This window comes from Salvelinus sp. IW2-2015, linkage group LG28 (assembly GCF_002910315.2).
Source record: "Salvelinus sp. IW2-2015 linkage group LG28, ASM291031v2, whole genome shotgun sequence".
In the NCBI taxonomy this organism is placed as follows: Eukaryota; Metazoa; Chordata; class Actinopteri; order Salmoniformes; family Salmonidae; genus Salvelinus; species Salvelinus sp. IW2-2015.
In genome coordinates this window covers 20,644,246-20,666,847 of record NC_036868.1, presented here as the reverse complement: position 1 = coordinate 20,666,847, position 22,602 = coordinate 20,644,246, and the positions used below count along the sequence as shown (strand labels likewise).

Here is a 22,602-nt window from a genome sequence, read left to right as displayed (position 1 = left end):
CTAGTAGTCATAGTAAAGGGAAAGAGGGATTCCTCGTCAGTTGTACAACTGAATGCATTCAACTGAAATGTGTCTTCCGCATTTAACCCAACCCCTCTGAATCAGAGAGGTGCAGGGGGGCTGACATAATCGACATCCACGTCTTCGGTTCCCGGGGAACAGTGGGTTAACTGCCTTGCTCAAGGGCAGAACTACAGAATTTTACCTTGTCAGCTCGGGGACCTTTGGATTACTGTCCCAACGCTCTAATGACGTGTGTGTGTGCAGTGGTGTAGGGTGATTGGTGGAGGTGCTTTTGCGTCCAATCCCTCAGAAGTTACACTACAGTTTTAGAACACCTACTCATTCATGGTTGTTCTTTATTTGTACTATTTTCTACATTGCAGAATAATAGTGAAGACATCAAAACTATTAAATAACACATATGGACTCGTGTAGTAACCCCCTAAAAAGTGTTAAACTGTAACGGTTGTCGAAGTCGTTCTCCTCCTCAGACGAGGAGGAGCATGGATCGGACCAACACGCAGCGAGGTATGTAGACATAATGAATTTTAATTATAATAACGAATACGAAAAATACAAGACAAACTACAAAACAACAAACGACGTCAACAGACCTGAACATGCGAACTAACATAAACACGAAGAACGCACGAACAGACTAAACAAGGTGCACAAGGTGGTGCACAAACACAGACACAGCAACAATCACCCACCAACAAACAGTGTGAACAGCCTACCTAAATATGGTTCTCAATCAGAGGAAACGTAAAACACCTGRCCCTGATTGAGAACCATATCAGGCTAGTTAACATGAACCCAACATAGAATGCCCACCCAACTCACGTCCTGACCGCACTAAAACAAACAATTAACACAATAACTAGGGTCAGAACATGACAGTACCCCCCCCCCCCCCCCAAGGTGCGGACTGCGACCGCACCACCTAAACCTATAGGGGAGGGTCTGGGTGGGCATCTGTCCGCGGCGGCGGCTCTGGCGCTGACGTGGACCCCACTTCACCCTTGACTTTGTCCGCTTCTGTGGCCTCCTCACAGGTGGCGACCCTCGCCACCGACCTTGGACTGGGACCCTAGACATGGGTCCCGCTGGACTGAGGGGCAGCCCCGGACTGAGGGACCGCTCCGGACTGGGCTGGCTCTGGCGGATCCTGGCCGGCTGGCTCTGGCTGGTCATGGCTGGCTGACGGCTCTGGCTGGTCATGGCTGGCTGACGGCTCTGGCTGGTCATGGCTGGCTGACGGCTCTGGCTGGTCATGGCTGGCTGACGGCCCTGGCTGGTCATGGCTGGCTGACGGCTCTGGCTGGTCATGGCTGGCTGACGGCTCTGGCTGGTCAATAGGCTGGAGACACGCACCACAGGGCTAGTGCGTGGAGGAGGGCCAGGGCTCTGGAGACGCACAGGAAGCCTGGTGCGTGGTGTAGGCACTGGTGGTAATGGGCTGGAGACACGCACCAGGGGCTAGTGCGTGGAGGAGGAACAGGGCTCTGGAGACGCGCCGGAAGCCTGGTGCGTGGTGTAGGCACTGGTGGTAATGGGCTGGGGCGGGAGGTGGCGCCGGAAATACCGGACCCGTGCAGGCGTACTGGCCTCCCTTGAGCACTGAGCCTGCCCAACCTTACCTGGTTGTATGCTCCCCATCGCCTGACCAGTGGCGGGGGAGGTGGAATAACCCGCACCGGGCTATGTAGGCGAACCGGGGACACCATGCGTAAGGCTGGTGCCATGTATGCCGGCCCGAGGAGACGCACTGGAGACCAGACGCGTTGAGCCGGCTTCATGACACCTGGCTCAATACTCAATCTAGCCCGGCCGATACGAGGAGCTGGTATGTACCGCACCGGGCTATGCACACGTACAGGAGACACCATGCGCTCTACTGCGTAACACGGTGTCTGCCCGTACTCTCGCTCTCCACGGTAAGTACTGGGAGTATGCGCAGGTCTCCTACCTGACTTCGCCACACTCCCTTTTAGCCCCTCCCAAGAAATTTCTGGGGTTTCCTCTCGGATTTCCAGCCACGTCTCCTTGCTGCCTCCTCATACCACCGCTCCTGGGCTTTAGCTGCCTCCATCTCTTCCCGAGAGCGGCGATATTCTCCAATGTGAGCCCAGGGTCCCTTTCCGTCCAATATTTCCTCCCAAGTCCATGAGTCCTGGTTACTTGGCCGCTGCTGCTGGTTCCTATCACGCCGCTTGATCCATTGTTGGTGGGTGGTTCTGTATGTCTCCTGTGTCTGTATGTTTACCACACGGGACTGTTTCGTTTTGTCGTTCGTTTATGTAGTCTGTTCGTGCGTTCTTCGTGTCTATGTAAGTGCTCAAGTTCAGGGTCTGTCAACATCGTTTATTTGTTTTGTAGTTTGTTGAAGTGTTTTCGTGTTTCGACTTTACTTTAATAAACTTCATTATGTCCACATTCACCGCTGCATTTTGGTCCGACCCTTACTCCTCCTCCTCATCCGAGGAGGAGGAATTAGACGATCGTTACATAAACAAATCAAAATATATTTTACATTTGAGATTCTTCAAATTGCCACCCTTTGTCTTGATGACAGCTTTGCACAAAATCATAGAGTTAGCACACTTTAAAAGCCTCCAAGGATAAGTTGTTCAAAACAAGTCATTTTTGGCTAGCCACAGCAGTCAACACAGCAGTCAACACAGCAGTCAACACAGCAGTCTACACAGCAGTCAGCAGTAGTTGTTTAGCTTTCTGACACACCTGTTCGTAGGTATTGTTGTTCTGTTCCGTGACCTAAGACCAGGTGTACTCATTATTCAGTTTCCGTTGCAAAATATTTTGTCTGTTGCAAATGGCTCTCAGAATTTAAAACCCCTCTCATGATCTCACTTCTCTCTATGGAACCCTCAAATGGAGGATAATTATATGGTCTACTCACACAAGTTGGTGTTCTCACCAGTTCCAGATTATACAGTGCATTCGGAAAGTATTCAGACCACTTGACTTGTTCCACATTTTGTTACGTTACAGCCTAATTCTAAAATGCATTAAATCATTTTTTTCTCATCAAGCTACAAACAATACCCCATAAGGAGAAAGAAAAAACGTCTCTGCAGATCCTCTCAAGCTCTGTCAGGTTGGATGGGGAGCGTCGATGCACAGCTATTTTCAGATCTCTCCAGATTGGGTTCAAGTCCGGGCTCTGGCAGAGCCACTCAAGGACATTAATAGACTTGTCCCGAAGCCACTCATGGGTTGTCTTGGCTGTGTGCTTAGGGTCATTGTCCTGTTGGAAGGTGAACCTTCACCCCAGTATGAGGTCCTGAGAGCTCTGGAGCAGGTTTTCATCAAGGATCTCTTTTCTTGCTCTTTTTCATCTTTCCCTCGATCCTGACTAGTCTCCCAGTCCCTGCCTGGGATGCTGCCACCACCATGCTTCACCGTAGAGATGGTGCCTGGTTTCCTCCAGACGTGAAACTTGACATTCAGGCCAAAGAGTTCCATCTTGGTTTCATCAGACCAGATAATCTTGTTTCTCATGGTCTAAGAGTCCTTTATGTGCCTTTTGGCAAACTCCAAGTGGCCTGTCATGTGCCTTTTACTGAGGAGTGGCTTTCGTCTGGCCACTCTACCATAAAGGCCTGATTGGTGGAGTGCTGCAGAGATGGCTGTCCTTCTAGAAGGTTCTCCCATTTCCACAGAGGAGCTCTGGAGCTCTGTCAAAGTTAAAATTGGGTTCTTGGTCACCTCCCTGACCAAGACCCTTCTCCCCCTGATTGCTCAGTTTTGCTGGGCGGCCAGCTCTAGGAAGAGTCTTGGTGGTTCCAAATTTCTTCCATTTAAGAATGATGGAGGCCACTGTGTTCAGATCTGTACCTCGACACAATCCTGTGTCAGAGCTCTACGGACAATTCCTTCGACCTCATGGCTTGGTTTTTGCTCTGACATGCACTGTCAACTGTGGGACCTTATATAGACAAGTGTGTGCCTTTTCAAATAATGTCCAATCAATTGAATTTACCACAGGTGGACTCCAATCAAGTTGTAGAAACATCAAGCAATGCAGGTGTAGAAGCAAGGTATTGTGTGTAGCTTGATGAGGATAATTTTTAGAACAAGGCTGTAACATAACACCATTTGGAACAAGGGAAGGGTTCTGAATACTTTCCGAATGCACTGTATGTGTTTGTTGTTGTTGTTTTTAATATAAAACTCGAATTCTGAACTTTAAGCCTCTGGTCAGAATGAGAGACTATTTCATTATTCAGGTATTCAACACATCAGCAGCAGATTAGTCCAGAAATTGGACCAAAGACATCCATGGACCAATCCCATGTTGAGTTACCGATGGACAAAAGTGTGTTCCTTTTTCAGACGCCCCGTTGCTGCTTTGATCACGTCGGAGGGAAATTACACATTGCAGTTACACAACTTCTTGACTTTTTGGTAGTGATGGGAAACCAAGGTTTTCTGAATCTTTTGAGTCTTTCACCAAATTGTGTCGAAAAACGGTTCATTGCTCAAAGCTTTTAACACAATGCTCATTAGTGACATCTGTTGGTCAGGAATAAACATGTTTGATGTTTATATAGAAGTTTATTATTTTTCTCTAAAATCCATCAAAACTTTGTGGCGCAATGGATAGGTCCGATTATTAAACTAAAGTTAGTTTGAATGTGAGGTTCGCATTTCACACCCTGCGTACCTTTTTGCCTATTTTTAAATCATTTTTTTAATGTGCATTTGTGGTATTATTTAGGATGCTGAAGACAAAAGATTATCATAGACTACACTAAAATGAACAAACTATTTGAACAACAATGTGCTAGATAGTGTGATTTCACAGAAAAAAAAGTATCCTGAAGCTGTGGTATCTGATTAGTTCCTAATCCTTGACCCTAGTTCAGGTGGTATGTGATGAAAAGTGCATTTGTGAATAATGTCCAGTACAGGTCGGCGTTTCAAAGCAACTTGGCATCAAAGAAGCACCAGTGTGCTGATACTGACCATTTGTCGGCAGAGATGTTCTGTTTACATAGCAGGTGAGGATAGTTAACGTAGCAAGTTAGTGAATTAACGTAGAAGGTTAGGAGAACTAACGCAGCAGGTTAGGTGAATTCACCTCGACTAACCTGTACCACCTCACATTGACTCTCTACCGGTACCCCCTGTATATAGCCTCATTATTGTTATTTTATTGCTGCTCTTTTATTTTTGACTTTAGTTTATTTGGTCAATATATTTCTTAACTCTTATTTTCTTAAAACTGCATTGTTGGTTAAGGGCTTGTAAGTAAGCATTTCATGGTTAGGCCTACCTACACCTGTTGTATTCGGCGTATGTGACAAATAAGATTTTATTTTATTTTGTGTAGCAGGTTAGGTGAATGAGGTTAAGGTTAGGAAAAGGGTTAGGGTGTAAAGCTCTGCATGGCAATGTGATGTCTGCAGTGGCCATACAGCATAATTTACTGCGATGCAGCCTCTGCAGACGTCAGGGCTTTCATACTTATTGCGCTTAGCGGAGCAGAGCAGAGCTGTTATGAAGGAAGTTGTCAAGGAAGTGAGTTTGTGTTTATACAGGACGTACTGCCCCCACCTACCGTCAACCAATCATGTCAACGCGGAGCTATACTGTACTATACGGAGCCCTCGGCGTTGATACAACAAAAAGATACGTGCACAGCAATGCGGTATAGAGCTTGATTTGGCCACTGCATGCCCAGTTTATGCATAAATTGGCTTTTAGGCGTAGCTACAATGCTACTGTTGTACGCGACCACTAGACAGAGCTGTAGGCCTACTCCATCTAGGCACAACGGTAGAAACGTAAACAAACCATCTGTGGTGACAAACATCAGGATCATCACACAGGTAGTCTTTATTGCACAGCTCAGATGTTATATCATATGGATACAATATGGACGTGGTTCCTGAGAACACTTAGGGCTCGTTTCTCTGCCCAGTCGTTGCTGATGCATGCCAGATCTTACAATGCCTAGATAGGTATTGAACTATCAGCTAACACATCATATGTTATAGCAAACTGGTGCCCGACGGCACAGCTGCTCCAGTTTCAACTGTTCTGCCTGCGGCAATGGAACCCTGACCTGTTCACCGGACGTGCTACCTTGTCCCGGACCTGCTGTTTTCGACTCTCTCTCTACCGCACCTGCTGTCTCTAACTCTGAATGATCGGCTATGAAAAACCAACTGACATTTACTCCTGAGGTGCTGACCTGTTGCACCCTCTACAACCACTGTGATTATTATTATTTGACCCTGCTGGTCTTCTATGAACATTTGAACATTTTGGCCATGTTCTGTTATAATCTCCACCCGGCACAGCCAGAAGAGGACTGGCCACCCCTCAGAGCCTGGTTCCTCTCTAGGTTTCTTCCTATGTTCCTGCCTTTCTAGGCAGTTTTTCCTAGCCACGTGCTTCTAGAGCTGCATTGCTTGCTGTTTGGGGTTTTAGGCTGGGTTTCTGTACAGCACTTTGTGACATCAGCTGATGTAAAAAGGGCTTCATAAATACATTTGATTGATTGATGGAGTCGATGACGTGGCGTGCAACCATTGGTTGATGCATGCGATGTTTGAGCTGGGGATTGCGACCTTATCCAACATAGAATGGCACAGATAACGGTCGTGTTCCCCTGCTCAGACGCTGCATGCATCAACCAATGGTTGCGTCACACGTCATCGACTGACAGTTTGCTATAACATGTGATGTGGTTAGCTGATGCGTAAAATACCTATCAAGGCTTTGTAAAATCTGTCATGCATCAGCAACACCCATGCAGAGGAGCCTGCCCAATATGTGCCAATTAAAGATCATGACTAATCAGATGCAAAGCCCAATTATAGCCTAATCCAGCCCAGGTGTGCAGCCTGGTTGGTTGTTAAAAGCTACCTCAGTTTCATAAATTGTAGCATAGCAAAGGAACATTGCCCCTCTAACATACAGATTTACATTAGTTATTGGTGTGGGCTTTATGATGGCAGCCATTCTCAGGGTAACGTTAAAGCAAGTGATTTTGTTCTTACTGGTGGTAAACTTCATCTCTCCTGCTTTTTCACATACTTACAGCACTGACCCATGGCAACGACAACTTCCAAACCGAATGCCCCAAATTGGCAATCTGCCCTTTAAACAGCATCAACGTCACCAACAAACCATTTCCAGACCAGTTCCAGTGAAAACTGTCACTGTGACGTGCTTTTCAGACTACATGGAGATAGTCGTGAATGCTGATTTGTTTAAAATTGGTATGCTTATCGACATGGCTGACCTGCGCCTTGGCGTTGAACAGTACCAAGCTCAAGAGTCCTGTAGGGCTACAGTTTCAGCAGCCGGAGATGAGTACAGAATATTTGCAGCACTATCGGACTGTGGAACCAAGCACATGGTAAGCACGGTGAAATTGATTCAATAGTATACTTCTCGGAATGACCTTCTCTTAGTTTCTGCTTTGTGACTCCACAGTTGAACGAAGACTCCTTGATCTACACAAACCTCCTCAGATATACACCCAGAGCCACACCAGAGGGGGTTATCCGAATGGATGGCGCTGTAATCCCAATTGAGTGTCACTACGAAAGGTGAGTTCAGGCTATACTGTTGTATTGTGATTGCAGTACTGCGTCGGCCTACTAGTTTGCTTGTCTTAACTCTGTGCTCTTTGTTTCAGGAAGTACAGTTTGAACAGTGTCTCTCTCCAGTCGACCTGGATCCCCTTTACTGCCACAGTGTCTGCTGAGGACACCCTGCAGTTCTCCTTGATGCTCATGACAAGTGGGTGTATATAAATCCTGGGCTGCATTGGGCAGAGCCACAACTGCCCCTCTGACATGCAGAATATAGTATCACTTCAGACCCCTTAATTGGTAACATTTTATCAGCAATTTTCTATACACTTTGCCTACTAAATATGGCTCTGTTAACAATCCCCTCAATTTTATACCTTTTAACCCCTTCATAGACGCTAACTACTTTTAGTGCCTATTGACGGTAGTATCTTCTGGCCGGGTTTGTTTTAAGTGCCCCCGACACTTGTTCTGGTAAGATCCTATCGGTATGTTCTCTCTGCATGGTGTTTTGGGAACGCATGTTACATCTTCTGCCGTTGTAGGAAAGATGCATCCTTAAAATGCTCAGTTCAGTTGGGGAAACCGGGGCCCTGAATGTTAACTCAACGCTTGCGGTATTGGAAACATAAGGAATGTATTCATATCAGTGAAATCATTTTCAAAAGGTTAAATTGCTCCACCTTTATATTACTACATTTCCATGTTACATTGCTTGTTTACATAAAAGCATAACTGTGCTAATCACCCATCTGCGTCTCCAAACACCCGTGTAAGCAGAAGATGGATGCCACAAACGTGTTACCACTGAAAAATACTGTTGGCTGCAACTTAACATTGCAGTTGTGAAATTATTTGGATGTGATATACCATGGGGCTTTATGTACATAGAACTATACCGCAATTGAGAGTCTAATCACATTTTAAATGGTGTTTATGGCTTCCTGAGCCAATTTGTCTTAATGCATGTAAGGTCCTTGGACTTCAAGGAGTCAAGTTGGGCTCATTCAGTCCGTTTTTGGGATAACCTTCTGGCACTTCCTGTCCAGGTGACTGGCTTTATGAGCGGGGTTCGGGAGTCTACTTCCTGGGTGATCCCATCAACGTGGAGGTGTCTGTCAGGCTCGCTCACCACACCAGGCTCAGGGTCTTTGTTAGCAGCTGCGTGGCAACACTGGACCCTGACTGGAACTCTGTCCCCAGATACATCTTCATTGAGAATGATGGGTAAGGGAGGTAGTAACCTAAAGTGCCTACCTAGAATGATAGTTCTCCAGCTGTCCCCATGAAAATATTTCCCCTAATGGTGCTTGGAGTGTTTGTTTGGTACCAAGGAAGATGACCTAAAACCCCAATATCTAGTTTATTATCTCCCCTCCAGGTGCTTGATGGATTCCCTGTTGCCTGGCTCCAACTCCAGGTTCATGCGTAGAACCCAGGACGACAAGCTCCGGTTCCACATTGATGCCTTTAGGTTCCATCAGGAGGACAGGGCGGAGGTGAGGGCAATGTTTTAAAACCAGAGATGTTTGAGAACATCATGGGTACTGTAGTTGATGCTACAGTAATATAACTTACAGCCATTGTTGGCTACTGTGATGCTTTGCTCGTCCTGTTTTGCAGCTGTACATCACGTGCCACCTTATGGCAGTACCTGTCATGGACCATGCAGAACCTAGCAACAAGGCATGCTCCTTCATCGATGGCAGGTATGAGATCTGACTTTACTTAGCTACTCTTACTGGGCTGTGATTTATCCACTGGAATACTATAGTATTTGTTAAAATGGTGTGTTCTGGGTACATGACTAAATCTTCTTGCAGGTGGAAGTCCGCCGACGAGAATGATTTGTTATGTGGCCGTTGTCCAAGTCTGAATAGCCATAAGGGGGTCGCTCCAGCACGCCGCCCCCTCAGTGAAAGAGTAGGCAGTAGCCCACCTGAACCTCCTGGTTACCACAGCAACCCCCCAGCCTCTGGCGACCACTGGCGGAGTGGGATGAAGACCAACAAAGGTATATTTGGCATCTTAATCCCTGTGTTTCTTGCCGCCTCAGAATGGGATTTGAGGGGAGGGACCTTCTGCTCCAATAGGGTTGATGGGATGCTAGTAATTGAGGAGACTGCCTGTCTTCACTGCAAATATGTTGGTGAGAAGTGTACTGTTTGACTGTAATTTTAGTGTGGCAACAGTATGCTACTTTGGGCCCCGTGATTGTCTTCCCAACCAAACAGAAGGGTACACTTCTATCACCACGGACGAAGGAAGGTGTCCATACACATGGCTTACCCTCCGCTACAGACAACGCAAGGCCTGTATCACCTAGCAGTCATTGGAAGAGTGGCATGGACTTCAAGAGAGGTACTTTGGATGTTTGCAATGGTATGATCTTATTCCTTATGTAGTGCACTACCTACAACCATAGTTGTGAAACCTGCCCCTAGGCAACAGTAACATGGGTCTGGTTTAATTGACTGACTCTTTTGGAAGTACATTTCAGATGGATAACTCTCAACAAGGCAGACATGCCAGATAGTCGTGCTTTGAAAACCAACTTTGCAGGGAATACCTTTGCAGTGGTTTTAGTGAAGGTAGTTGACACAAACTAGCCATTTGCAGTAATTAAAAAGAACCTCTGATCTCCAGCTTGTTAGCTACTATTTGTATTTTAATAAAGTAGAGAAGGCAGTGACTTCCTCTATGCTAAACTGATGTATTATGTACAGACATGTTAAGCCAATAGAAGGCTACCGCGATGTCTAGCCTATTGCTCAGACCATGAGGTGCTGGTCGAAAGTAGTGCACTCTAAAGGGAATAGGGTGCCATTTCAGACATCTCTATATAGGCTAGCTACAGTAGCTGTTAATTGTACTTTTAATTCTAGGACCTTATTTTGGCCAGTCGCAAAATGCGGGTAGTCATGGACCCAATAAACATGGTTTCGTTAGCTCTGCAACGTATGATGGCATCAGGCAGAAAGAACTGATTGAGCGAAGAGGTAATTACGTTTCTTTACTGGTTTGCATGTATGATAATTGCATATAGGGTCTCTGCTAATTAGTCTGTTCTCAGAGCTGGAGCCCACCCCAGACCCTCAGTTGAATTCTACCCCTGAGCCCATTGGAGCAAAGATTACCACAGAGAAAGAGGGTCTGATTCAAGAGACGGATGACAAGCCTTTAGTACAGAAGCATAATGACCTGGATCGGTGGAACTCATGGTACTAATTTTGAGGGAAGGATCCTGCTCATGACACTTTGGTAAGCAGGTCAGTGTTTATTGGGATGACTCGGCTCTGCAGTGGTCACTAGCAGACACAGCCATAATCATAAAAGATGCATTTTAAACGTAACATTATCCACACTGCTAACCCTAATGCCTAACCTTAAGACACAAGCTCCTTTTGCTTTATTCATTTTTACAATAGTCCATTTACTTTGCAGCTGGCACATCTAGCAGATATTGATCAGGTCTGCCTCCAGGACAAGATTTATCCCAATAAATGTCAACCTGCACATGGGAATTCCCAGTATTACTTGTACATATTAACCTCAGACTTCATCAGAGCTTTTGTGGTTTCACAAAGCAGTTATGAAATGTTCCCAGTCCACTAATAACTTATTTTTTTATAGAACTGGAAGTTGATGTTGCTGTGGTGACCACTTTTGGTCTAGCAGCACTCCCAACTCAGAGGATGCAAGTTCTTGAGTCCCAGCACAAGGTTGAGCCTACAACTACCAAATTACCTCCGCAGTATCCCCACATCTACTCCTGATGTGGTGAAATATGCTGAGAACTCAACCTGTGAGACCAAACACTAAGGGGACACTCAAAGGAACACGATCAACCCAAGCGGTGGCTGTCAACCTCACGAAATAAATTCACGCTACTTTGACTGATTTCTGTCTTTACCTTATACACTGCATCTAGAGTAATTTGAAGTCTTGCCTTCAGTTGTTAAAGTGAATGTCAGCTATAGGATCTTCTGTTGCTGAAGGAATTTCTAGTGTGGGGTTTGAATGTAATATGGTTAATGTTATGTACAGGTAACATTAAAAAAATAAGTGAGCGCAGATTCAAGTGCTTGGGCAACTCTTCAGATGCAGCCATGATTTGACTAGCCATAATTATCTCCAGTCCTGGGGTTAATATGAATCGGGTTCACAAGGTTCCTGATCATCACAATGTAAACCCAGATTCCCTAGGAATTGAACTCCAGCTATGCCAGCAGAATATAGGGTCTTATGAACCAGCAATCAACACAGACCCCTTTATCTTTTTTAACTCTGAATGATGTGTTTCTGAACAAAACAAGTTAGATGGGCTAAAAATGGACCAGCCCATCTGGTATTTGCTAGAGTGCCAGTCTGCCCCTGGACAGATTTACATTGCTAATACCGATGCGGTAGGTTAGCAACCAACTGTATAATTGCATCACATCTGTGCATGAACGTGTTGGAAAAGAATCAAATGTCCCAGTAAGGTGATTACATTCCTCCCAACTAGTGCCTTATACTATATCTAAACATTCTAAGAGGCCACTCATTTGAGCTATTAGTGTCCCCTTGCTCTCTGCTACAGAATGTCTCAAGGCGGAAGTTGCTACATCTCGTTTTAAACTTAAATGATATACCATTGAGTAACTTAGATTCCTCAAGCTTAGTAAAACCGTGGTACCCAATCAGAACCCCCAAATATGAGCTTGTCACTCATTTGTAAATGTAAAACACTGTCTAGCCTCAATGGCCATCCCTGTATCAATAGCTCTGTCCATGAGTTTGAGTGGTTACATTTTCCAAGTCCCATCCCTCAGGTGTTTACTAAATCAGTGGTGGGGGTGTTGCTGCTGTTCGAACTGCAGATTGCCCCTTTTAAGGTCGGCCGGGCTCTGACTGTCACCTCGATGCTGGTCCTTCCCCTGCCCTTCACCCAGCTGAACAAAGGAGACACTAATTTGGGTGATTAGTCGGCCGGGTCTGGTCAGGCAGAACACCTCCCTCACACACTGCCCGTCATACTGAGAACCTACCTCCTGCCCAGTCAACACACACAGAGGAAAGTCACCTTGTCTTTAGTCTTATCGGTTTGACTGAGTGTTCCAGCTCCTCCACTCATTACCAGGATGCTCCTAATATGGTCGTACCCTTTCCTTTAGCTTCCTAATGAGACCCAGCCACTGGTACAGCTCTAGATGCGGCCACAGTCACAATTACTCCAAGGTCTCTCGTAGAGGGGACTCAAGGATAGTCTGTGCTTAAAAGTCACGCTGTGGCTCTTGGGTTTTCTATCCAGTAAATGGGAGTTTATTATTGGGATATGTTTATATTGGATAAAAGTGGACTGAGGATCCTATGGCTCAGTTTTCAGAATGGTACTTCAAAAACTGAGTTTATTGATTCCCCCATGGGCTACATAGACAGAATATACAGTATGTGTAAACTGCATTCCCGTAGTCTGCTATATATGACCATATTAACTGATTATTAGACTGTAGTGTATATAGCTGATCCCCATTGTACCGCTGTATCATTATAGCGAGCTACTCCACGTGCTCGCTAGGTGTTGGGTTGTCTCTACGATATGCTGAACACTGTACAGTCTGTGTAAACTGCGGATCTCTGTTAAACGGCTACATTATCAAAGTACAATCTAGTTACTGCTGTATCGGTATAGCGTTTATAAAGAGCTACTCGTTACGTAATACCCAACAGAACGATGGCATTTACAGCATTCTAAAGGTCAAACTCCACATCACTGTAATCAGTACATCACACAATTAGACTCTTAGGCTGTACCCCAAATGACATCCTATTCCTTATTTAGTGTGCTGCTTTTGACCAGGGTCCATAGGGCTTTTGGGATGTAGCCTTAGTCTTCTTTCTGAAGAGCGAGAACAACATTAACTTCTTCTAATCTGAATAGTTATCTTATTTTCAACTAAATGGCTTTGCAATGGATCAATTGCCATCCTCTCTTTCAACGGTAAATAGATGTCCTTTGGGAGAGGAGCGTTGGTGATCATGAGAACTGAATACTACACTTGCAGGTTTATCAAATGTCTGTGTGACGATGAGAGGATGGAGAGCGATAGTTTAAAAGGAAGAGGAAAAAGGACAACGATTTTAAAGGTCATTTCAGGCCCTGTGTGCAATGGACAAAGACTTCCTGATGATCGTCATCTTTCCATGTGCAAGAGTGCAGTGTCACGGTGACGCGAGCATGAGTAATTGCCCGACAACTTTTGAAGAAGGGATTTCATCTAAACCCTAAAATGCCTGGGAGGTCAGAGAGTACATTTTACATATCCAAAAACAACAACAATAAATTCTGTCTTATCACACCAAAATTCCCTTTCTTTGTAGTGAACATTAGGTCTGGCGTAGTCTTAAAATATTCCACTGCTGTACTACAGTCAAGCTGAGTCTGCAAATGACATATGACAGGAACTATTTGGGGCCCATTTTCTCACACACAACTGCTGTGAATGTTGTGAATTAGATTAAGCTGAGGAATATTGAATGGCTGCCGAGCACTTCTTCCTCTGTCTGCCAACTCCGCAGCTTTCATTGATAATGCAATTTCATTTGTCATCACTGCTGCTGTTGCTTAGCGGAGGAAAAACCATGCTGATTTGACATATTTAATTCAACTGCTCTGACTAGCTAAGTGGAGGTGGATGCTTTGTGTGTGTGTGTGTGTGTGTGTGTGTGTGTGTGTGTGTGTGTGTGTGTGTGTGTGTGTGTGTGTGTGTGTGTGTGTGTGTGTGTGTGTGTGCGCATCTGTACAAGCACCCTAGCGTGTTTGCATTTGTGAGTGCACCCCCAGTACCCCCAACCTGAATCTACCTCTTTCAGGCAGCCCATGAAGTTGTTGCTGACGGGAGAACCAGGTAGATCAGCCGTACTAGGACTCCCACCCACGTAGAAGAAGTCATCAGACCCCAGCATGGTGTAGTCTTCCTGGGTATACCCTGTCGTGGTGAGGATCCCATCCACGGAGATAGTCACCTGTTATAGGGGTAACACATACCAAAGCCAAACCATTACACTCTGAGGTAAAACGCTCTGTTTTATAGTATACATACACCTCTCTTCTTGGTCTGCTATGACTTGGTGTCTACAGATATCTGTTGCTGCTTACATTCAGTTAGGAATTCACTTGAGATCATCTGGGCTATTGGCTAGTAGCGTTGGTGCCTTGGAGCGACAGATTGGATTAGACTGCGTTTTGGGATCTTTTAATGGCTTTAGTCATAGGTAGGGTTCACAGGACAGGTAAAGAAAATATGTCAGAGCAGAGGCATATTTTCTTTATCTTTGATGGGTTAAGAGAATGGATTCTCGTTCGGTTTGGATAGTTCAGGTTGGGGGAGGGTTAGTAAAATGGACAAATTGCCAAGGACAACTTGCTTGTACTTGTCTTAGGTTTCAGGGTTCAATTTGTAACTATACACAGTCACTAACACACACATACTCTCTGTGTCACACACACACTCACTCTTATACACACACGTGCATTATATAGGGAGGATTATCACACAACTTCACAAATGTGCAAACCAAAGTTAACAAAAACACAAAGTAAGTTGGACATGTAAGGGATATATATTATTTGATGATGTCATACAAAGCATGATCAAGCCAATCGGGATACAGGGCTCATGCATCAATCAAGTCAAGGGGATTGGGAGGGACTAAAGTTAGCCACAACACATAGACACCACTGTCACCAGCATGCTACAAACACAACACACAGGGACGGGATGGGGGGATAGGACAGTGATAGTGAATGATAGGGGGAAAGTGAGTGAACATGTTAAAGTGTTAGTGGTTATGGGTGAGGAGGGTAAGAGGGTAAAGGTCATATGATGTCACCGGTCAGGAGGTGAAAGGGCGTTGATGAGCGGTGGTGGGCATGCCATGTGCCAGACTGAGTGTGTTGGAAACAACTGTCAGAGCTCCAGCAAAGAAAGGGTCGCCATTTTGTCTCTGGGACGCCATTTTGTCTCTGTTTGGTGTTTTACAGCCTGGACTGCAGTTTTGCTGCTGCTGGTTGAAGAAGAAGTCACTCTTCTTGTTTGGTTCGTGGCAGAGCTTCTGTCAGTTCTTGGCGACAGTACTCACCAAAAATGTGGAGGTTTTTATTTGGTGGAAAAACATATTTTTTATGTATCCCTAACAAAAGATCAAAAGTCAGATCTGGTGTTTCTTTTGAGACTCGTAGAACTTCTGCGAACTTCGTAGCGATGAGGAATATAATTAAAAAAAAATAATAAAGTAAAAGCCGGAGTGAAAAAAGAGGAGAGGGAGGAAGGGTGTGTGGGGGAGGGAGGGGGTGTGGGGGGAGGGAGGTTGGGAGGCAAGGACGGGGAGGATATTGAGAAGTGAAGAAAGCAGTTGGTAATACAAACCCATTTCCTCATTTTTTGATAAGAAGTGTCTAGGATGAAACTCAAAGTATAAAAAGAAAAAGAAGAGGGGGGGGGGGGGGGAAGGGACACACGGCAAATCCAAAAAAAGACAATTAGAATGATATCTACCAGACAATGTAGTTTGTTTACCATAGCGTGTCCCATGCCTGATTGCTTTCCGGAAAAGGGGGAAGAAAGGAAATCAAAAGAATAGTGAACAAAACGGTTGTTAATAAGGAATGGGAAAACAAAATAAAAACCAATGATGTAGGATGATAGTTAGTACATTAGTTAGTTGTTAGTTAGATAACGGTTAGTTAGTAAGTAAATAAAATGACTTAGTATTTCATGAATGGTAAGTGTTAGTCTAACAAAGTGTGTCTTCCCAAAGAGAGGGAGACTGACGGAAAAGGGAAAGAAAGATTGACAGAGAGGAAGTAGAGAGAGGTAGAGAGGAGGAAAAGAGGATCCTAGCTCAGCCTCTGGTCTCACTGGTAGCTAGTGGGCTACATCCTTAAAAACCTGGTACCTGTTAGTGGCAGGAAATGAACACTTTACTTACTTGTCCACCTCTCTTCACCTCCATTCAAGGCTCCATTCTACTGGCTGAGGAAACTCCCTGCTCACTCCCTCTCCACACCACAAACAGTTCTCAGCTACTGTTTCTCTAACAGCGCTTTCTTTCACTCTTACAGTACAAGTATACACTGAGTGTACAAAACATTAAGAACACCTTCCTAATATTGAGTTGCATGCCCTTTTGCCCTCAGAACAGCCTCAATTTGTCAGGGCATGGACTCTACAAGGTGTCGAAAGCCTTCCACAGCGATGCTGGCCCATGTTGACTCCAATGCTTCCCACAGTTGTGTCAAGTTGGCTGGATGTCCTTTGGTTGGTGGACTATTCTTGATACAGACAGGTGCCTGGCATCTACTACCATACCTTGTTCAAAGTCACTTATATATGTTGTCTTGTCCATTCACCCTGTGAATGGAACACACACACAATCCATGTTTCAATTGTCTCAAGGCTTAAAAATCCTTCTTTAACCGGTCTCCTCTCCATCTACACTGATTGAAGTGGATTTAACAAGTGACATCAATAAGGGATCATAGCTTTCACCTGGATTCACCTGGTCTGTCTATGTCATGTAAAGAGCAGGTGTTCCTAATGTTTTGTACACTCAATGTATATTCCTGTAGTATATATTTAATACAGCCCTACTTTTTAAAGTTGAGTTGTACTTACTTCTTGTCCACCTCTCTTCACTTCATTCAAAGCTCCATTCAACAGGCTGGAGTCCCAACTCCCCCTCCCTCTCCCAATCCACAAACAGCTATCAATTCTCACTGTTTCTGCTCTAGTGTGTACAGTTACCAGTACATATCCATTGTAAGAACAATACATTCCCTGATTCTTAAAGCTTAGTTAAGTAGTACTACTTGTATTAAGGTACAGTATCTGATACCAGTTGAGGAGCAACATAACAAATTGACAATAGAGATCCTATCAGTGGCCATTTGAACATATATTTATACTATGTGAAGAAGACGCTCCACTGATCTGAAACTTATTTCCAATTTGACATCTGTAGGCTAATGTCAGTCACACATTTGTACTGAGTCGGATGTCTTCAACTCTGCCTTGTAGGTTCTGTATTTTTACAGAGGAGTAGAATATCCTACAGAGTGGTTTGTAAAGGAAAGACAGTTTCTGAAGGCAACGAGATAGGGACCCAGCCTCTGATTGAAGGGTCCGCTTAGTGGAGAATAAAAGCAGAGAAGTATCAGATACGTTTCAATGAAGGAAATAGGGAAGTCTTCAAGTTTAACATGAAGATAAGGAAGTGACAGAAACACAGAGCCACAGTGTCCGCTCAACCACTAAGCTATCAATCACTATGTCATCTGGGCTTCTTTTATTCACATAGTCACTGGCTGCTAGAAAGGCAAATAGAGGGGAAACACAATCTAACTGTACTGATGATAACTCAATACTACACTAAGTCAGAATGTCTCTCTCATAATACGTATCAACACAACATTGTTGACAACTATCTGAATTGATTATTAGGGCACTTGGAAAAGGTGCTATAAAAATAAATAAACCTATTACAATACATCAATTCAAACAGAGGAAAAACACTAATCTTCCAACGTCTAACCTAAACAATTACTCAATATTCGAATTCATAATAGAAGTGTGATTGCCGATGCAACATCCGTAACGACTATCAACTATGTTCAGCACATGGAGTACTTGGAAAAGCATTCATGCACAAATAAAGCCAAGACACTATTACCATTCAATTGATCTATTGCTACTAATCAATATCAGTCTTGAACCTACGTCACCTCAGTCTCCATGGTTACCTGTCTGAGGTTGCGTGTGACCTTGATGTCGTGCCAGCCGTTGTCGTTGAACTTCCCGTTGACGGGCTCCACGATGGCCTCGAAGGCCCCCGAGCCCAGGTTGATGACCAGGCTCACCGCTCCGTCTTTTAGGGCCAGGTTGACGTAGTCAGCCGACTTCCCCGTGTGGAGTAAGAGACCGTTCCTCTGCCACGTCTTGAAGGAGAGCGTGATCTCATCGCTGGAGGACTGGATGGGGTTCTGGGACAGGTCGTAGCAGAAGTACTCCGAACCACGGAACGTTGCCACGTTCTCTTCTCTCGCTGGAGGTAGAAGAGAAACAGGATGGAAGTTTGTTTTACATGTAAAGCTCTTATCCAAAACGTCGAAAAGTGTAGAGTCTACGTCATTAACAGGGAAACATGTACTGTATGTCCCAGGTGGGAATCAAACGCACAACCCACAAAGAGACAATTGATGGACTCCATCCACAGATCAGTGACCCAAACAGGAAGCCCACTGTAAAATCTATAATATTTGACCGTTAAAACATAATTATGATCCCTTCATACCCTGTAAGTATTGAATCATGTTAGAGGCCAAAAGAAAATCAGGACTTAATGACCAAGAAAAACACGAGAAGTAGGCTATGACATCACCTCCCATGAGAAGACAGGACCGATCAATCTAATCCAGTCGCCACAGTAATATATCTATGAGTCACCATATCAGCTATCCCATAATGTTCTCCTCATACTGGAACGCACGCATCATAAAAACCCAATACATGTGTCCCTCAGTCGAGGTCTCCATGCTAGCAGACTGCTTATGAGATCTCAATGGTAACTGGCTACCTGCTAATGGTAGACATAAATCATAGCAGTCATATATCTGTTATATGGTTTAAAATCATTCCGCTGAAAGGAAGTATCTTCCTGTATGGGGCTTGTTGCAACACAGATGGAGTAATTTGAGACAGGCAAAGAGGCAGAGAGGTGCAGAGAGGGAAGGGCGGAGACAGAGAGGGAGAGAAGGACAGGAAGAGAGAGAGGAGTCTCTCTGTATACAGTGTCTTTGGAAAGTATTCAGACTCCTTGACCTTTTCCATATTTTGTTACGTTACAGCCTTATTCTAAAATAGATTCAATTGTTGTTTCCCCTCAGCAATCTACACACAATACCCCATAATGACAAAGCGAAAACAGGTTTTTAGAATTTTTTGCAAATACCTCATTTACACAATTATTCAGACCCTTTGCTATGCGACTCGAAATTGAGCTCGGGTGCATCCTGTTTCCATTGATCCTAATTTGATTGGAGTACACTTGTCCTAAATTCAATTGATTGGACATGATTTGGAAAGGCACACAACTGTATATATATGGTCCCACAGTTGACAGTGCATGTCAGAGCAAAAACCAAGCCATGAGGTCAAAGGAATTGTCCGTAGAGCTCCGAGACGGGATTGTGTCGAGGCACAGATCTGGGGAAGGGTACCTAAACATTTCTGCTGCATTGAAGGTCCCCAAGAACACAGTGACCTCCATCATTCTTAAATCGAAGAAGTGTGGAACCAACAAGACTCTTCCTAGAGCAATCGGGGGAGAAGGGCCTTGGTCAGGGAGGTGAGCAAATACCCAATGATCACTCTGACAGAGCTCCAGAGTTTGTCTGTGGGGATAGGAGAAACTTCCAGAAGGACAACCATCTCTGCAGCACTCCACCAATCAGGCCTTTATGGAAGAGTGGTCAGATGGAAGCCACTCCTCAGTAAAAGGCACATGACAGCCCGCTTGGAGTTTGCCAAAAGGCACCTAAAGGACTCTCAGACCATGAGAAACAAGATTATCTGGTCTGATGAAACCAAGATTGAACTCTTTGTTCTGAATGCCAAGTGTCACGTCTGGACGAAACCTGACACCATCCCTACGGTGAAGCATGGTGGTGGCAGCATCATGCTGTGGGGATGTTTTTCAGTGGCAGGGACTGGGAGACTAGTTAGGATCAAGGGAAAGATGAACGGAGCAAAGTACAGAGAGATCCTTGATGAAAACCTGCTCCAGAGCGCTCAGGACCTCAGACTGAGACAAAAGTTCACCATTCAACAGGACAGCGATCCTAAGCACACAGTCAAGACCACGCAGGAGTGGCTTCGGGACGAGTTTCTGAATGTCCTTAAGTGGCCCAGCCAGAGCCCGGACTTGAACCCGATCGAACATCTCTTGAGAGACCTGAAAATATCTGTGCAGTGACGCTCCCCATCCAACCTCACAGAGCTTGAGAGGATCTGCAGAGAAGAATGGGAGAAACTCCCCAACTCAGGTGTTCCAAGCTGATAGCGTCACAAAGTGCTGCAACAAAGTACTGAAAATATATAGATCTTTTTTTATACACTTGCAAAAATGTTGAAAAACCTTTTTTTGATTTGTCATTATGGGGCATTGTGTGTAGATTGATGAGGGAAAAAACGATGTAATCCATTTTAGAATCAGGCTGTGACGTAACAAAATGTGGAAAAAGTCAAGGGGTCTGAATACTTTCCGAATGCACTGTAAATACAAGTACTACTAGTTGCGTAATACATTACAACATTTGAGCTGTTTCTGACTTTAATTGCATTTCATATTGTCATTAAGCCAATCACAAGTTCCTGGTCTGAGGGGAGGAGAGGCGGTGAAACACAGATAGAAGGAAAGAGAGACTGCTGCTAGGTTTGGGTTTGTTTCTTGGCCGGACTACATGTAAACACAAGACAGCGTATTGTGGAGCCTGGAGGGAGAGAGAAAAAGAGCGAGAGAGGCAGAACGAGGAAGAAAGGCAGAGGGAAATGACGGAACAAGAGAGAGAGAGAGAGCATGAGGGAGAAAAAGCGAGATATGAAGAGAGAGGCAGTTGTTTGGGATGATTCAGGTCAGAGAGTAATTTCCCCCTTGGCGTAAAACACTGGGCACAGCACAGAGACAGAAACATAGACAAGACGAGAGGCTGGAGGACAACACAACTCTTCCTTCCTCTCATCTGAAAGACTTTTTCAATGCACTGCCCTGTCGTTGGTCAGAATGAGCACGCACGGACGCACGTTATTCCCAGTGAGACAGAACGAGTACTGCAGATTACGTCTAGTCTAAATCAAAACCTAATCTCTCTCTCTGTTCACTTCACTGATTTACTGAGTGCTTTTTCATCTGACAGATTGTTCCCACATTCATCATCGGAAGAACCGTCAGATAAGACACTGTACAGACAAACAATAACGCACCATCAAAGATAGAAATAATACACCGAAATAATACACTGAAATACACCGAAATAATACACTGAAATAATTCACCAAAATATTTCACCAAAATAATTCACCAAAATAATACATTGAAATAATAGACCAGATTAATACACTGAAATAATACACTGACAAATATTTGACTTTAGGGGGAGGAAATGGAACTGAAAATAGCTTGCGGGCAGGAAGATCTACTCTGTCGTCTGTAGAGAACTGTGTACGCAGTACATATACTAACTAATTCAGAATATTAACACATTTCCAGAGGGTGCATCGTACACCTTCAGTGGATGAATGTCACTCGGCATTAACTATAAATAAATGAAACACTTTTTAGCAATGATTTATGAACATGTTTCAATCCCTGATGCACTTCTATGTTATCCCTGTGTGTACTTAGAGTGCTCCATATCTATCTGGGGTTCCTTTCAGCTTTAAACTCAAACCTTAGACAATGACGACATACTACAGTACAGTCCTTACTACCACAGCCATAGATAAATATAGCTTTCTTTCAGTCGATTACTTGGCGTCACCATAAGGGAACAATATGCCTCCAAAGCGTGTAACCTAGTTCCCATATGGTGATGCCTTGTTCCCTCCTTAACAGAACCAAGGTCACGAAAGTCACCTAGACATTAACCAACTTGAGAAACCAAAAACGGATATTTCTCTGTTTCTTTCCAATCTACTCATGGCAACTCAGGAAGTGACACACAGTCTGTGTTCCAAATACCACTGTATTCCCTATATAGTGCACTACATTTGAGCAGAGCTCTGGTCAAAAGTCAAAAGCCTCTAACCCTAGGAAGCTCTTTGCCACCTTCTCCTCCCTCCTGAATCCTCCTCCCCCTTCTCCCCCCTCCTCCCTCTCTGCTGATGACTTCGTCAACCATTTTGAAAAGAAGGTCGACGACATCCGATCCTCGTTTGCTAAGTCAAACGACACCGCTGGTTCTGCTCACACTGCCCTACCCTGTGCTTTG

General features: G+C 44.6%; 2 protein-coding genes across 6 annotated transcripts in view; one reads left to right on the top strand and one right to left on the bottom strand.

The window, feature by feature from the left end:
- LOC111954320 (neurexin-3b-like) overlaps window positions 1-22,602 on the bottom strand; it is a 457,756-nt gene that overhangs the window by 331,512 nt on the left and 103,642 nt on the right. Inside the window, exons 7-8 of the mRNA XM_070435771.1 lie at window positions 18,358-18,659; window positions 14,421-14,582 (exon numbers count right to left, since the gene is read on the bottom strand). Of these exons, the coding sequence (XP_070291872.1) occupies window positions 14,421-14,582; window positions 18,358-18,659 (464 nt within the window). The remainder of the gene's footprint in view (window positions 1-14,420; window positions 14,583-18,357; window positions 18,660-22,602) is intronic.
- On the top strand, window positions 6,906-11,471 carry LOC111954319 (zona pellucida sperm-binding protein 3-like). Of its 5 annotated transcripts, none has more exons than XM_023973954.1 (11): window positions 6,906-7,396; window positions 7,474-7,589; window positions 7,679-7,782; window positions 8,624-8,801; window positions 8,956-9,073; window positions 9,198-9,283; window positions 9,398-9,588; window positions 9,756-9,935; window positions 10,460-10,573; window positions 10,648-10,795; window positions 11,208-11,471. In XM_023973954.1, coding segments are annotated over exons 1-11 (1,650 nt in total). In that variant the 5' UTR covers window positions 6,906-6,982; the 3' UTR covers window positions 11,209-11,471. The 5 variants fall into 5 exon arrangements, with proteins under 5 accessions (XP_023829722.1, XP_023829720.1, XP_023829721.1 ...); XM_023973952.1 differs by having other exon boundaries at window positions 10,648-10,835; XM_023973953.1 differs by having other exon boundaries at window positions 10,648-10,843.

What these genes read in the sequence shown, in the direction of transcription:
- LOC111954319 (XM_023973952.1), top strand. Translation starts at nt 6,983, where the DNA reads ATGATGGCAGCCATTCTCAGGGTAACGTTAAAGCAAGTGATTTTGTTC. An exon ending in TGGCATGGACTTCAAGAGAG is followed by an intron (nt 9,936 to 10,459) that starts GTACTTTGGATG and finishes TTTTAATTCTAG; the next exon opens with GACCTTATTTTGGCCAGTCG. An exon ending in AGAACTGATTGAGCGAAGAG is followed by an intron (nt 10,574 to 10,647) that starts GTAATTACGTTT and finishes GTCTGTTCTCAG; the next exon opens with AGCTGGAGCCCACCCCAGAC.